Source organism: Rattus rattus, chromosome 11 (genome assembly GCF_011064425.1).
Source record: "Rattus rattus isolate New Zealand chromosome 11, Rrattus_CSIRO_v1, whole genome shotgun sequence".
Lineage (NCBI taxonomy): Eukaryota > Metazoa > Chordata > Mammalia > Rodentia > Muridae > Rattus > Rattus rattus.
Genome location: NC_046164.1, coordinates 31,346,776 through 31,363,787, shown reverse-complemented (window position 1 = coordinate 31,363,787; position 17,012 = coordinate 31,346,776). Strand labels below are relative to the sequence as shown.

The following is a 17,012-nucleotide window of genomic DNA, read 5'->3' as shown; positions in this document are numbered from 1 at the left end:
ACATGGTTTAAACACTAACATTTTTCAATTTAGCAGAAACTCAGTAGCCCCTGTACGTGTGTTCACTAAAATCCTTGATTGTGACACATACATTTTATAGACAATATGTTACTTCAAAGGTACATTTCAAGCACATTAGAAACTAGTCAACTTCCTGAAAACAAAACAAAACAAAACAAAACAACCCTGTCCTTGAACTTAAGCAGAACTGTGCACTTGGGTGGCTGTGGCCGGCATTTTATGGCCCACTTACATGTATATGCCACACCGCCGTTTACCTATGTGATCAATAAAATTGTATTAAATACCTACTATGTGTTAAGTCATGCTCAAACTGGGTGGGAGAAGAGGTATTTTCATCATCTTTTCCAGTTCTTGGTCACACACTCTTTGACTGAGTCAGCTTAACAGTACTATGAATTTAATGTGTACACAATATGAATATTTATGCATTTTAGGATACAGCATTATTTCTGGCTTAGAACAGGACTCAAAATGTCATTCACATGAATGAAACATTAGAAAAATAGATGGGACACTCAGTAAATCAGTTTTTAACTCAATACATATTTAAGGTGGCAATCTTATTTTAAAATAATATACATTAGGAATGTATATGAATTACCAACTAATTAAACTTGTATCTAAGAAACAGGATCAAGACTGGCATGTGAGAGCATGACTGTCAGCACTCAATTCTCCATGCCGCCTAACCATAATCAATCATTAAGAAATTCTGTTTAGTTGGGGATTTAGCTCAGTGGTAGAGTCCTTGCCTAACAAGCGCAAGGCCCTGGGTTTGGTCCCCAGCTCCGAAAAAAAAAAAGAAAAGAAAAAAAAAAAAGAGAGAAAGAAATTATGTTTAGATGACAAGACAGAATTTGTGAGGGGATATAAATTTCTTTAAGGGCCAAGTGAACAACATGGTTTGAAAATTGTTGCTTACAGTACTTCGAATCCTCAAGAACAAAGTGAGTATGATTTCAAAATGGCTTTTCTAGCCATACCTTGAGTATTCCTTTCCCAGTGAACTGCAATCCATCTCCTCACATCAAATAAAACTGAGTAAAAATGAAGTGTGCTCAGAGCCCTGCACACCCAACAAACCTGTTGAAAACACTTGGGGTGGGGCTGTGGTCCCGCTCCCGCTCTCGCTCCCGGGTGCGCTCCCTTTCTCTGTCCCGGTCTCGCTCCCTTTCTCTGTCTCGGTCTCTCTCTCGGTCTCGATCTCGGTCTTTTTCTCTCCGTGCATAATAGTCCCACTGCTTAGTGGTATCCACAAGGCTAGGCCATGAGGGAGCGGAACTGGTAAGGTGGGGAAAGGCAACTAGAGGGAAAAGCACATTAAAAGCAAAGGTTATGGTACTCGGTATTGCACTCTATTTGCCAAGAATAAGAAATAACAGACTTTCTAATGTGAAAAACAGAAACAAGAAGACACTGTTCATTCGGCAGCTCACAACTGTCTGTAGTTCCAGTTCCAGGGAGATCAGACGACATCTGGCATCTTTGGACACTGCATCCATGCACACGGTGCATACTCTTAACACATGAGTACATGATAAAAAAAACACATGGGAAGGGATTTGAGAGGAATAGCTTCATGAAGATGAAGGGGTTCCAAGCACTGGCTATTATTCCAGAGGACCCAAGTTTGATTCCCAGCACCCACATGGCAGCTCACAACCATTAACTCCTGTTCCAGGGTCTCTGACTACTCTTCTGTTTTCCCTGGGCACCAAAGATGCTTGTGGTTGATGCACAAACAGACATACAGGCAAAACACTCATACTCAAAATATAAAAGAAATTTTAAATATTTCTGTAAATAAAGAAACTGGACCTATTATGAAGTTTTAGGTCAGGAAGCATGCTCCCCAGGAGCACTGTGGGTCATAAATCTCTTCTTCTTTCACTTGTTCTGTCCTGGCCATCAGGTGAATGGCATGGCTTCATTACACACCACCACCACACAAGGTTTAAGAGTCATGGGTTTGTCTAAGTTATGGATGTGAACCTTTAAATCTGTGAGCCAAAATAATGATTTAAAAAAAAAGCTTGTCTCTTAATATTCCTGAAAAATGTATTTTTAAACTAGGTTTCACTTCATAAGCTGTCTTCAGACATATCCAGAAAAGCCATTACTTTATGTTGCTCAGGGGTGTGAGGATAGATGATAAATTCTAAATAAACAAAATGAAGGTAAACAGAAAGCACAGAAGCTGTCTGCTGTCCTTGTTGTAAAGCTTCGCTTGGCCGGGGTGAGGACGATCCCTTCCTCTCCTCTCCCCCTTTCTACTTTCACGTTTAATTAGAGGCTTGTCTCTGGGAGGGAAGTTGGGAGCTATACAGACGAAGTGCTGGATTCCTGCTTCCTAAAAGTAAACAAACTCCTGTTACTCTGAGAAAAAGTTAAGCTCTTAACCAGCCATTTAAAACTATTGGACAAGGCTGGGTCAGCACTCTCACGAATGACTGTCCGATACGGGCTAGCCACTGGTTCACCTGCACTGAAGCAAACATGGGACAGAGTGACAGAAACTCACAATGGCATAAGAAAGGTAAACCCAAGCAGACAAACTCAATGTGTGATGCGTAGAGAATGCTTACACATTATAGGGACTGTGTAAACCTGAACTCTAGCTCCAGTTTACATGAGGAAAAGATCTAATTCATCCACGGTTACCTAAGATAAGCTGGCCCCAAGATCCAAGCACAGGCAACCACAGAACCCATGATTCAACAATTACTTTGTATTGCTACCTAGGGGACAGAAGAGGGAGGGAGCTTGTACCCCCCTGGAGATGGAGGAGATTGTGAAAATGGTGGCTAACACTGGGACACTTGGCCAAGAGCAGACAGGTGCTCATCCCACAGCAGTAGGGGGAATGTATTACTTTCAGTTTAATGACTAAGCATGGCACCAGGACATAGATTCTACCACAGAAATGCCCTTTAAGTCCATTAATATTTCTTCTACCTTCAGTGGAGGAAACAGGACAGCATTAATGTCCACCTCTGGATTAGTGCTGCAGAGAGACCAGGACAAGCTGCTCTGAAACACAGGCCCCAAAAAAGATGATGAGGCAGAGCCACTGAGCAGCCACAGCTAAGAAAAGCTCTCACCCTCTCCCACATGCCCACAAGCAGGAAGTCAAATCACAGAGGCTCAGGGACATCTCTTGTTCTCTTTACTAAGAAGAATGGAAACTGACCACAGGAGACCTTTAGCCTGGAGACCCAGCACTAGCTCTTTTCTTTATTACTGGCTTTATTTCATTATCCTTTCAGCAGTGGGGACTGAACCCAGGCCCTCGATCATACACTCATACACTCTATCACGGAACCACAGCCTGAGCTATTAATCCAGTCAATTAGAACCAATGAGTTTAACTAGATTTTCTTACAGGAACATGGATGGGGTGTTATTTACAGGCACATAGGCAAGTGGACAATTTACTGATGGCTATGAAATGCCTCTCCCTACCTAAGTAAGCAGCTGCATACATACCCTTAGGGAAAGGTGGGGCTCGTGTGGAATGTTGATAGGCCCAGTTACTGGCTTTTATCAAAGGACATGTGTGAGTGCAAAGGCCATGTCAGACTTAGAAGACAGACAGCATTTTACAACATTCCACCCTACCTACTTCAACGTTGTGTGAACCTTCCAAGGGTGACACAGATGTCCGTTTAGGATTGGGCATCGCACCGGTAGATTTGGATCTCTCATTTACCATCTTCGTTGCAGATGCTAACTAGTCCAGACTCTTCTAAGACTCTCTCTCTTCCATGGCACACGGTGAGACAAGCTCCTGATGCCCAGGCCTTTCTCTTGCTGTCCGTCTCTGGGAGGGGGTTTCCCCTAACAACTGTACAGACTTTTCTTCCACCCACTGACATGCTCACTATCCTGTGCAGGGACCCAGGACCTCAGTGGAGAAAGAACCCTCAGAACGGAGTATGGCAAGAGAACTCAAGTGGAGCTTGAATATCTCACGACTTTAGTTCCTGAAGCAGTGGCACTCTATGAGAGGGCTGACTCTCATAGAGAGAACACTTTTTAGCAACAACAACAAATCAATGTTTTTAAAATTAAGGGTCATATGCTCCTTGAAACACATTTCTGAACATTTATAAAGCATAATATAGACAAACGTTACTTTCCTCTGCTGGGGAAATGTGTCTCACCACGTTTGCTCTATTGTGCCAGTCTGGAAACCTAACCTATTCTGTCTCCAAATCAAGCTTTCACTGCTGGGTGTGAGCCCAAGCTCCCTCGGGTCCAGCCACACCACACCTACAGTTCCCACGCTTCCTGTTCCCCTTATGCACGCTTCTGCACAGCACACATGCTGTCACCCACTGTCCTACTCTGAGTTAGGAGAGCCTCCTCTCACTCAGTTCTCAGGATAACGTTTTTTCTCTCCAGTCACTGGCTATCTCACTACTGACCAATGAATTTAATAACGATGACCAGTATAACTCGCCACATCTGTGAGTTAGTACAATGTACAGCGTTATAAATAAAGGAGCATCAGAAGCTTTTGGTGTGCATAAAGTTGTTAAAAGTGAAAAACAGCGGGTGGTAGGGGTGGATGACAGTGGCATACGCATAGCTTACAAAAAGAAAAAATCTAAGGCTACCTGGATGCCAGGACTCATGGACACTGAGACTGTGATAAATCCCAACCAGCTTCAGGAAAGGCTGGACTCGCTATACCTGTTGTGACATACTTTTTTAAAAGCGTCAACTGATAAATAAAATATCTTTTCTAAAGCAGTCAGACAGCAGACATACAGACTTAATTCTTTCGATTGCTTTTCTTAGTTGCTCTGCTAACTTAGCCCATGAAAACATGTTTCTATTTCTTTACCGAGCTGTACTTTGCTGATTCACAGTGGGTGTGGGGGGGGTGAGTAACTTACCATTGCCATATGGAAACGCCCGTGCAGAACGGCTGTCGTAACCAGAGGAATGGCCACTGTGGAAGAAAGAAGCATCTTTTTATCTGACGCAAATGTGTACTCAGTCTGAACAGTTCAATGGAGACAAAATTTAAGTCTGAAATGTGTTACATGGTCTTGCTATTTTTCAATTTGGTGACATGGACTTTTCACCTCAAGTCTCAGACCCAGGAGCTACTTGCTGCTGCTGCTCAGTGTAACTCAGGCAATCACGTTCACTTGCTCAGTGAGATAGAGAAAATCTGAGACTGAAAAGATGTTTGAGGCTTAAAACTTAATCCTAAAAAACTGGATTTAGTGGCTCTGAGTTAGCTCTAAATCATCAGTAATTAGTACCCCAGACAGGCCGCTCTGACTGAGAAACAAGTATACACTCAACAAGAACGCAGTGAAAACCAAATCCTCCCCTCTCACAATCTGCTTTCTGGAGCAGCACTTTGAAAACTACACGGATGGCTTGATGCCACCATGCTAAGTGAGCCCCATTTCCTTTTGCTTTTACATAATTTGACTATGACTTTTTAGACTATCTCCAGTCAGAGTGAAGTAATGGAACAGCTCCTGTTTACTAGCAAGTTCTGCCTGCTGAGATGTGCACTGTCCTAATCTTCACGATGAAGTCTAGAGAGACAGTAGCCACACGGGTGTGAAATTCTAAGGGGCTTTAGACACAATACGACTGCTGGGGGATATTCTTCAATACAAGAGGCTAAGAAACTTAAGTACAGACGTAAGAAAATAAAGTCACAGCAGCTAGGTCGTTCCAGAAGGAGCAGAGATCCAGCAGGGTAGCAGGAAGAAAACCATTTTTCTTTTTATTAAGGTACAGTAACAGTTGTTCTTTCTTCTTTCCAGTAGAAAAAAAATTCATTATTAATAATTTCTAACAAAGTATTTTTATTTTTCTTTTCCCTGTTTTGATATTAGGCTATAGTTCCATAAAATTAATTAATACAGATTAAACTTATGCATGGACAGGTGCTACATCTATTAAAGAATGCAAGCAAAGACATATGTGTAGGGTTCTGCTGCAGGGCTGTCCATGATAACAGCGCAGAGTAGCGCCCTGCTTTACCTTTCTATTGTTGGTATAAGAGATGGAGGTGGAGCGCCTGGTGGAGGGGGGAAACCTGAAACATCCAACCAAAGAGAAGATATTAACAGGCTGCATACGTAATAGCAAGAGTGAAATACAGTTGCTGATTATCACTAATATTTTCTGAGGACACAAACGTGCTTCTCTACATCATAACGAACAGGAAAAATAAAGCTGAAACTTACAAAGGGTTTTAGAGCAATAACGTTGTTAATTAACAGTCTGGTCTAACACACAGCACAACTGTCAGGACACCTGGTCTTATTTTCAGCACCACACACAGCCCATTTTGTGTGTCTAAGAAAGTTAAGTCTCAATGCCTTACCTTTTCCACATAAAATATATAGCAGCAGTGTTGCCATCAGATTATGTTTTGAAGAAACACAAATAAAATAGCATTTACGTCCTTTAAAAATATTGAGTTTCAGATTTATAGAATCTTTAAAGCATGTAATTTGTAAATAAAATCTAGCCAGTAAATATATGTGTTCACAACAAGAACGTCTGCCATGAAATGATCTTTAAATAACACACCCCAGCAGACTACTTTATAAAGCAAGCACATAGTGGGATTTTTGGATCCGTCTGGAGGCAAACAGTGTATACCCTGTCTTATGCGGTCAGCATTCTCACTCACTACGTGAAACCCCACAGAACAGCACGGCTAAGGGGCCTCACTCAGCACGTTGTCTCCCCTATACTTCCAGACTGTGACAGAGCACCACAGCCCAAGCACGACTTCACAGACCAATTTTTTTTTCCAGGTTTTAACAACCTTCACTACTAGCAAATGTATCAAATTCAAGTTTCAATCCTCTGCCCTCAGGTTCACGTCCTGATGGAGACACGTCCATGATTGTACCCCAACTATCTTCTACTTAATGGCAACTTTCCTGATGACTTAAATGCCGCCTTCTCGGTGTTCTCTGGAGACACGAATCCCAGGTCTCTCATTCTTCTCAGAGTTTCATTAAATCAATCTTTAGTCTTGTTTCAAATTACTTTAAGTTTACTATGCTTGTCACTCTGTCCAGGTTTAGCCTCTGTAACTCTTCTGCTAACATCAAGACAAGCCCCGTTCAGCAGTTACAACAGTAGTACTCTATCTAGTCCACATCCTGCACGACACAGGTTCACAGCCACACTGTCTTTCAGACTAAAGAGACACAGCAGTCCTTTAGACTTGCTCTGCTTAGCCCTTCCTCAGCCACCTCGACAGTCAGTGACTACATTCCTGGCTAAGCATGGACACTAACCTCTGCAACCTAAATTCACATTCTGACTTGAGACCCACTCTCCTCAGCAAAATCCCTAGTGACTTTCTTCACTCCTTGGTTTGTACACTGAACTCAGTAACTAATCTGTCCACTGTGTTCCCCATTACACAGTAAGAAGTGACTGACAGAAACGGAAAGGACAAGGCTGGACTACACAAACGCTCCTACTGACTACACCATCCCAAGGCCCAATTAATCACCACTCTAGGAACAAGTGCTCCGCTAGTTATTAAGCCATGTAATTGCTGTGTGGTCTAGAATACATCTTCTCATGACAACGAATTATGACAGTGGGTAAACAATCAGAAACCATGAGAAAGTCAAGATAAATTATTTTTCTTTTCTCTTTGCATCTCTAAAAAGCTTTTCAAACAGTGATTTTACTTTGCACCTTCTACTGTTTTCCTCACAAATTGTTAAGGTGAGAATTTCTGTTTCTGTAGAAATGGGTAAGACAAGTTTAAGAAGACTAAATTGTCTTAATGCTGGAATGAAGCGAAGGCAGAGCTGAAAATAGGACCTTGAAATCCTGGTGAGCCATTACATTCTAACCACATCAACACCGGCCCTCCTGGAACTACAAGCTTGAGATTTCATGTTCATTAACAACGATGGAAAAACATGAAAAAAGTTTTACCTGGAGGTGGTACAGTTATTGGAATACCTAAAAAACAAGTGATGAAATTTAATATAGTAACTGGATTTCAGAACCTGTTATGTTTTTATGCCATCACCAAAACAAACTTTGACATAAACCCCCTGACTCAGGGTCCTGGCTTAGCACTCAAGAGAAGCGCTCTGTTTTCTTGTGAGCCAACAATTCAATCAGCATCCAACTCCCCTGAGGAAAAGCCAGTCTGACAACTCCCTGACACGACTGTGACTGTCCCGCTAGTAGGAATCACAAAGGCAGTTAGAAGCACATCACTTTAAAAAAGCACACTTTGTGATACACAGTATCAAACTCCGTAACGGTGAAAAGCTCACTAAATTTGGTCACAAGAATCTGGTTTTGTCAGTTCAACACTTTGGTGGGAATCCTGCAGGGAAGGAAAGATTCAGGCTATCATCCATTTCTGAAAAGGCCAGTGTGGGCTACTCAGGTGTGAAAGCTGTCTTACTGTTACCAAGAGCCAACAGTCCATACTTTCTTTGACTTGTGGAAGTAGAAAGGGTATAGGAAACTTATATGGACAGACAAACAGATATATAAACACACACAAACACACACACTAACGTAAGCATAAATGACTGCCTTTTAGAGGTGTTAGCAAAATAAAATTTGAGAATCTCTCCATTATGTGTAAATATGGACAGACAGACACATACACAAACACACACACACTAACGTAAGCATAGATGACTGCCTTTTAGAGGTGTTAGCAAAATAAAATTTGAGTATCTCTCTATTATGTATAAACATTATAACCTTTAAGAAATAAACTATACATGAACATTCTAAATTTGCACTGGCCAAATGTCCCCCTAAGCATATAAAATTAAATCCAAAATTTAAGAAATACATGAAAGTACTGTATAACATGCAAACCAGAACTATTTTTAGTTGAAAAAATGATCTCAAATAATAAAACAAGAAAATTTTGAAACTTTTTCATTAAAAGTTCTATATTATAAATAAATTACATTGTTCAATTTATTAAATCCTATCAGCCTCAAAATTAGCTCAAAGCAAAGGGCAATCAAACTCATTTACTAGCTGCATGTAAGTGAGCAGAAGCACTTTCAAAGGTTTTCTTGACCAGAGAAGGCTGTTGCTGGCGTATTTAAACTGCACTGGCAGACATGTTTTATTGGCGTGAGGCTTTCATGAGTAAGAGCTTAGACAACACAGGGCCTTGCACCCCAGACTCAAGTATCTGATCAATCACCGTGAAATAGAGGGTTATGGGACCTGCAGGGTGAGAAGGTGTGGAAGGCAGCCACAGCAATCACAACCCACCAAGCTAACCCCCAGCAGACACATTTTCATCTACCCCAAGGTCTTATCTTGATGCTTCTCATGTCACTGATATTAAGGATCTAACAGAAAACCAAGTGAAGTTAAATGAGGGAAGGGGAGAAGAGTAAATAATATATATATATTCTTTACAACAGTACAAATGACTCTACTGAACCTTACTATCTGAGTTTGTTTTCACCTTCAATGCATGAAAGTATGTGCTGTTTCTAGTATGTAGACCAGGGCTAGATGAGTTCCGTCTGTGCTACTTTTACTCAAGTAACATCCCCAACCATGTTTAGGAGGAGCAAGCAGCACTACTTTAGCTAAACCTACTAAAATGAGAAGTTGTGCAAAAGAAAGGGTGGGGAGACACAATTACAAATCAAGGATCTTCAAAACTTAGTTCTCAAAGTATTTAAACTGTGAAAACAAACACAGAAGGCACATGATCAAATCAATTTTTCTCCAAATGCAGTTAAAATTACCGTGTTGGTTAGTTTTATGTCAAATCGACGCAAGCTGGTATCATTTGAGAAGACAGCCTCAACTGAGAAAGTGCCTCACTAAGATTGGCAAGTGACCCAGCTCATGGTGGGAGGGGGAGGGGGAGGGGCAACCCTGAAGAGGGTCCTGAGCTGTGTCAAAAAGAAGGCTGAGCAAACCAGGAGGGACAAGCCAGTGAAGTCTTCTGCTTCAGCTCCTGCCTTGAGTTCCTGCCCTGACTTCCTTTGGTGATGGACTGTGACACAGAAGTGTAAGCCAAATAAACACTATCCTCCTCGTGTTGATTTTGGTCATAGCACTCTATCAAAGCATTGGAATTTGTAATCTTACTATAGGAATATCCTAGAACAAATCTTTAAAAATCACCTGGAACTAAGAACAGAGGAAAAAAAAACATGTTATATCCAGTTGTCTTTCCAACTGGTGCTTCTACAATAGAAAGCTTGCATGCTAGAAAGGGCTCTTCCAAGGGAGACCTTTATTCATCTAAGATTTCACTTGAGTGTAAACAGCTCTTTGTGGGAAAGGACTAGAAAGCCGATGAAACGTACAGCCAGTTCCTTGACAACCCAGAAACATTTCCAAACAACAATTAAGGAAGTTTAAAAAACAATACAATGCAAACCTACATTTTAACTTAAAGACCTCTAGTATTTAACTTTTTAAAAAACAAAACCAAAATAAGATAAGTAGCAGAAAATTCATTCCAAAAGTCCCTTTTCTTCCCTGGACAATTCTAATAGACCTAAACATACAAACGTTTCTTCCTTTTAAAACCCACAGAGGTGTTTATAGGCTGCCTCAGCCATGTATGTACACATTTGTATTGTTTAAAATGATTATCCGATTTTTTTCAGCAAAGATAACAATATCTTATCAAAAAGTCTTTGTCTATTATGTGGAAGTTGTAAAGGAGAAATAAAATACCAGAGGAGTTCCACAAAAAAAGAAACAAACAAAAAAATCATAGAAAAAGTACTTTGCTTCTTCTGTTTTATGTATGTATGTATGTATGTATGTATGTATGTATGTATGTATGTATGTATACATATTTTCATGTGTCTGTCTCATTTTGCTTTGAGACAATGTAGCCCTGGCTAGCCTGAAACTCTCTAGGGAAACAGACTGGCCTCCAACTCATAGTTACCTACCTGTATTTGACTTCCAATGGCTGAGATTAAAAGCCCGTGACACTCTAGCCTTTATTAATTATCTGAAAAAAATGATTATTTGCCTGAAAGTCTTCTCTAACAGTAGCATATTAAAACCTTCAGCAAAGTGATTATCTATCCACTTTCATGCACTTCTTGATCAGAATCACCTACAGTTTGTAACCGCTGGGACATTCTAGGCTTTCTCATTCAAGATGTCTAAGACAAAAAACAAAAACAAAAAAAACCCAAACATTCCCAAGAAATCCTTAGACGAGATTGTTATGCTGGGACCAGGCACTGGATTAACACCCCCACTTCTATTAATCTTAACTTCTGAGAGACTCAGTTATACAGTTGAAAACTAAAATCAACTTCAAATTGTTATGAAACAAAGGTATTGACACATGACAGCAAAGTATAATGACAATTTATACTATGGTTAGGCACTCAGCAGAAATGGTGGGGGTGGGGGATGGGGTTTATGCGATAAAGAGAGACACACCGAAAGAATATTTAGTAGCTTTTCCAATATGTCGTGACTATTCCTAAATATAAAAGAAGGTCAGGGAGGGACCTAAAATTCAACCAGGGAATACAGGTAAATAGAGAGGCTAAATACTCCTGCTAAATATTAAAAACGACAAAATGATGTGTGCCAGGAATTCCCACAAAATACTCTGAAGATACACATTAAAACAAAAAAAAAGCTTGAACAACTATTATCTGAAAGGTAAATTCATTTCCACCGGCAATTTGTAGAAACATGCTAGGCAGCTTTTGGCACGGTTCTACAGTTCGTTCTTCCTGGTACAAACGCCTTTGCTCACTTCTGGCATTTGAATCATCTTCTAAGTGAGAGGGTCATCATTACATAGGCACAACATAAAACCAGCAAAAACAAACAAACAAACAAACAAAAAAAAAAACAAAAAAAAACCAAAAAAAAACCGACAAGGCCATAGCCATAGCTGGGCTACAAAGGCAGAGATGTGTGCTGGCACTCTTTCTATTGCCACCTCAGAGGTTGAGCACCACAGCCAGTAACTCAAGCCCCTCTGGCCCACAACTGAACAAAGAAGGGCGAGCTGGAGGGCGAGCTGGAGAGGACGCAGCAGTTTAGACCCCTGGCTCTTGACTCCCAGCGCCCACATGGGGATTCACAACCATCTCTAATACCCTTCCAGGGCATCGACACGCTAGTCTGATCTTGGCAGGTACCAGGTATGCATGTGTGGCATATATGCATGTAAAATCCTCATACACATAAAACAAATACATCTTATTCAAAGTGAGTGAGCTTAGAGACTAAGACCTACTCAGTTAAGCCCTTAGAAATGACTTCAAAGTCTGAGAGAAAGCTTCAAGTAAAGAACTTGACTAAGCCACTGTTAGATTCCTAACCGAGACAAAAACAATATGCCATTTTAAGATAGAAGATTCTAGGATAATTTGTAACATAGAAAAGAACACATAATACATACCTATCTTTTATCTTTTAAAAGTCCAAAACAAAGATTAAAAAACTGGCAGCATTATGTGAGTTCTGCTTCCTGTCTCTCACTAATTCCAAATTCCAGCAATGCTCTAATGTAAGTCAGGCTAGAAAATCCTGACTTAAGTCCCATGCTTCTACTTGAAGCCAAAGTTAGAGGCTTGGATAAAGACAGTAAGTCAAATGTGCATACTGTTTTGAATATAATTTAACAGAAATGCTTACAAATTAGAATATGAGCACACATATACACTAACTACTGCAGAAGCTAGCGAGCTAGGAACTGTTTCTCATGAGTAAACCAGCTAAACTGTGTAAGTAAGTCATGGGAAAATGAATGTGTTAAAATGCTATGACGACAAGATTTAAATGAGGAAGTTTCTAGCATATCTTATCTAAAACACTGTTAAAATACACAAGGCTTTGTATTTTTCAGGATCATTTAAGCATTAAACTTAGAAAATTTAATTCCTGCAGAAAATAAAATTCTATCTCCAACTCAAATTGATAAAAGACCACTGTTTTATTTATTTTTGGGTTTTCGCAACAGGGTTTCTCTATATAGCCCTGGACGTCCTGGAACTCTCTCTGTAAATAAGACTGGTCTTGAACTCAGAGATCTGCCTGCCTCTGCCTCCTAAGTGCAGGGATTAAACCACTACCGCCCCACAAATGTCAGTACTTTAGAGAAAACTTATTATCAGCTCTTCTACACTCATGCTGTTACTTGAAGAACAGAATAAAGAAAGGCAGATATTAAAACCGTGCCTTAAACTCTACAAACTGCCGTGCCAACTACACTGAACGTAACAATCCAGGCTGAGGACAGAGCTCACGTGACACAGTACCTGCATAAAGCTTGGATTTGGTGACCAGAACCCAGGAACTGGGAGTAAGATACAATCTATTTGAAATCTCAGCACTCTGAAGGTGGAAACAAGAGGACCAGAAGTTTAAAGTCACCCTTTGCTACTCATGCCCTATCTTAAAAAACAAACAAACAAAAAAACCCCAACCAACCAACCAACCAGTTGTGGAACTCACACCTAAAATCTAAATACCTGGGGAGGCTGAGGACTGCAAGGAGTCTGAGGCCAACACTCAACTCACTATCCCTCCAAACTTTTTGTTATAGGCAGGGCTGGTAGTTAAAGCGCTTGCTGTGCAAGCATGAGAGCTGAGATTATAGCCATATAAAAGCGGAGAATAAAAGTTGCATCTGAAGTTAGGGTGGAAGGAGACCATCGAGGCAGATCCCAGAGGCTCACCGGCTTAGCCAGCCTAGCAGAGCGCTCAAGCTCCAGGTTCACTTAGTGAGAGGCGAGACACTGTCTCAACGGATAAGGCAGAGGACAACAGAAAGAGACCTGAAGTTAACCTTTCATAGATTACAAGCAGGCAAGTATACACACAGACATTATGATTTGAGCATCCATATAAAAAAGGACATTAAAAACCCATCTTAAGCTTGTAATATCTATGAAATATACATAAAACAAAATACAACATTAAAGCAAATTAACATTTAAAAGTATAAATCATGAGCTTTCCTTAAAATTAGCTCCCACTATCAAATTCTACTGTTTTAGAAGAACTGGGCTAACCACTGCTGGATGCATTGTAAGATTACCTCTATACACTACCTAGAAAAGGCAAACTCAGAGAAGGAAAGCAGAACAGAGCTGGCCAACAGCTGGGGATAGTGCAGTGACTCTTGAAAAGGTAGAGACGGGGAGATGGGAAGGTTTTAGGTATAGCAGTGCTACTAGATAAATGAGTCACAACTGGTTAGAATAATGACAACAATAACTGACAAACAAAAATACTAGCCAACAATACCAATTCTTGTAATTTTACAGTATCTTATTCTAATTTTCAATGATTTCAAACCTGTCAGTTAAGCATAAGATGATGCAACCCAGTAAGTGATACCTTAGTTGAATGGATTACAGAGCGTCTAACTCTGCTCTTATCAGCTCCCTGACCTCTGCGCCTCACAGTGGGGAGGGAAGTCTGCTGAGGCGCTGTTACGCATGCACACAGTCCTGTGGCTCAGCCCTCTCAGCAGGTACAGACCCACTTCAACCTGGCTGACAAAGAAAACAGACCAGAAAGGTGTCTAGCACCATGCAGTTCTGCTATTTTCCAGTTAACTGGTTAAATACTGAAATCTCACAGTATAGTATCCACTTCAAGTGTCGTTCTAACACGACATGAGTTCACAGGCAGACTGAACTCAACAGTGCCTAAGGAGGAAGCAGGCGACACGTTAGATACTGGTTAGTGGGTCTACTCTTACAGGGAAGGGCATGGAACCATACTAACGTGTCCTTGGAGCAACTGAGCAGAACAGCATTTTGACTCATGAGACAGTGAACATTGTTACAGAAGCCATGACTATCACTATTTGTTTTCAAGTTACTACTGATGTGGTTGAATTAAATCCGTTAGTTAGCATTCCCAGGAGTCTCTGCCATCTTTGTCTGATGTCTTTGCCATCTTTAGCCTCCTCTACTCCATTCTAGGATGAAGTATTCGGACCCCTCTGTTCCTGAGGAGGTTCACACATGTCTTCTGATGGATGTTTGAGGAAAAGAGGAACAGTACACCTCCTGCCAACTATTTGGCCATGTCTTGGGAGAGAACTGTTTCTGTCAGCTTATATTTTTTGAAAAAAATTTTCAGATTTATTTATGTGTAAGGGTGTTTCATCTAAATATATGTGTGCATACCACATGCATACCCACTGCCACTGGGGGTCAGATGAGAGCACCAGATACCTTGGAACTGGAGTCACAGATGGTTGTAACCCACCACATGGGAGCTGGGAACCGAAATCAGGTCTTCTGCAAGAGCAGCCAGTATTCTCACTGCTGAACAGTTGAGTCTATCCAGACCTTTCAGGTCGTAATTTTAAGAACTATTTAAGAATACTCACTTACACGGTGAGTCCTATCTATGAAATTCCACACAGAGATGACCACAAATATTTACTTCCAAAGCAAAGAATAGCTAAAAGTATAGTTATGCTGTGATAAAAGGTGTAAGTTAGGTCTGTTCGAAGCAAATCTAGATATGCAGTCTATTTTCTTAAGCAGAAAAACTATTAACATTCAAAATATATGGACATATCATTAGTTTATGTTTCATTATATTTTGAGAAAATTAATTTTAAGAAAAGTTTATACTCTTAATATATTTCAAGAAAGTCTCAAAAAGGTTTTCCCCCTTTATGTTTTAAAATTTCTAAAGACAGTGTTTCTAAAAAACTGTTTAAGAAATACATAGCATCTTCCAACAGGTGATACTTGAAAGAAACGGTACCCCACACAGCTTCCTTTCCAAGGTGCCTGTGATCCTACAGTGCTTTAAACTAGAGCGGGGACAGGACAGGGTGCTTCTGGGTCTACAGCAAATGGCACCTGGCAATACCGCTCAGCTTAGCTGTTCAGGTGGCGCAAGGCTGAGTGAGTGTACTACCTGGCAATCTGAAAGTCACCCCCTGCAGAATGGAAACACAAACACAGCTAGTTTATAGATTAATCAGCTAATGTGCTCAGGGAATGCCAAGTGTACACAAGCCTAGCACTATGGGAGACAGACGGACATACATTGTACTCCTGACAATAAAAATAAAAATAAGGGGTAATTCAGATGTTCTCAACTAACAAATAATGTAGTATGAATTGGTAACTCCAGACAGCAAACATGCTATGGTTAGATATCTCTTAAATATGGATTAAGAAGTAGGGAGCTGAGCATTAATTATATATATATAAAATTAGGCTAATCTACAGAAAAATAAATGGTACTATATATTACAATGTCACAGATAACCTAAATATTATTCAAGGACTTGTTATCTTTATGAAAATTACATAGATACGTGTGTGTTTTACATTTTATGTTGTGTATGGGACAGGGTGGTAGAGTCATGTGGAGGGAGGTCAGTAGTCAGCTCTCCCCTTTCAAACATGAATCCTGAGAATCAAATTCAAGTCATCAGGCTTATTAGTATTAGTAACAAGTGCCTCCATACAGTGACTCATTCTTCCAGCCTAAGATTATTATTTTATAAACGAGGGCAGTATGGCAAAGAAATGAGAGAAATTCTGTTATTTGATAACAAATAAATTTCCATATAATGTCATTGCCTATCGGTAATGTCCTACAGTCTTCTAGTATTCTGTAACAGCGAAGTAGTCTTTATTAATTCATACCTTTCCCCTCATTGTTTTCACTGGCCAACTAGTCTTAGAGACATGAAAAAGTTAGCCTTATGAAGATATTGCTTGATGAGTAAATGAGGACCTTCCCCCCCCCCATTTTCTTGCAAAAATTTGCATGCATCTGGAAAACATCATGCTAGGAGAATCGAAACAGACACAAGGAGTCAACACTGAATGAATGAACTCACAAGAGAAACCTAGGAGACAAACTCAGGGAAATGCAGGGAAGAATGCAAGTTGGCAGCAGCTGGGATGGAGGTGGCAATGGAACATGCTGTGTGTTCTAGGGAGCAGTTTCAGTCTTAGATACCCACTGTAGAGCAGTGACCACAG

The 17,012-nt window shown here is 40.4% G+C and overlaps 1 protein-coding gene across 12 annotated transcripts in view; it reads right to left on the bottom strand.

The window, feature by feature from the left end:
- Positions 1-17,012, bottom strand: part of Fip1l1 (factor interacting with PAPOLA and CPSF1) — a 60,664-nt gene that overhangs the window by 5,754 nt on the left and 37,898 nt on the right. For 4 of the 12 annotated variants that reach the window (XM_032915942.1, XM_032915946.1, XM_032915944.1 and 1 more), the window contains 4 exons: positions 7,975-8,001; positions 6,040-6,094; positions 4,926-4,981; positions 1,108-1,327 (listed from right to left, as the gene is read on the bottom strand). In XM_032915942.1, the coding sequence (XP_032771833.1) occupies positions 1,108-1,327; positions 4,926-4,981; positions 6,040-6,094; positions 7,975-8,001 (358 nt within the window). Of the gene's footprint in view, positions 1-1,098; positions 1,328-4,925; positions 4,982-6,039; positions 6,095-7,974; positions 8,002-17,012 lie in introns of all 12 variants that reach the window. The other 8 variants (XM_032915943.1, XM_032915947.1, XM_032915945.1 and 5 more) reach the window with 4 other exon arrangements.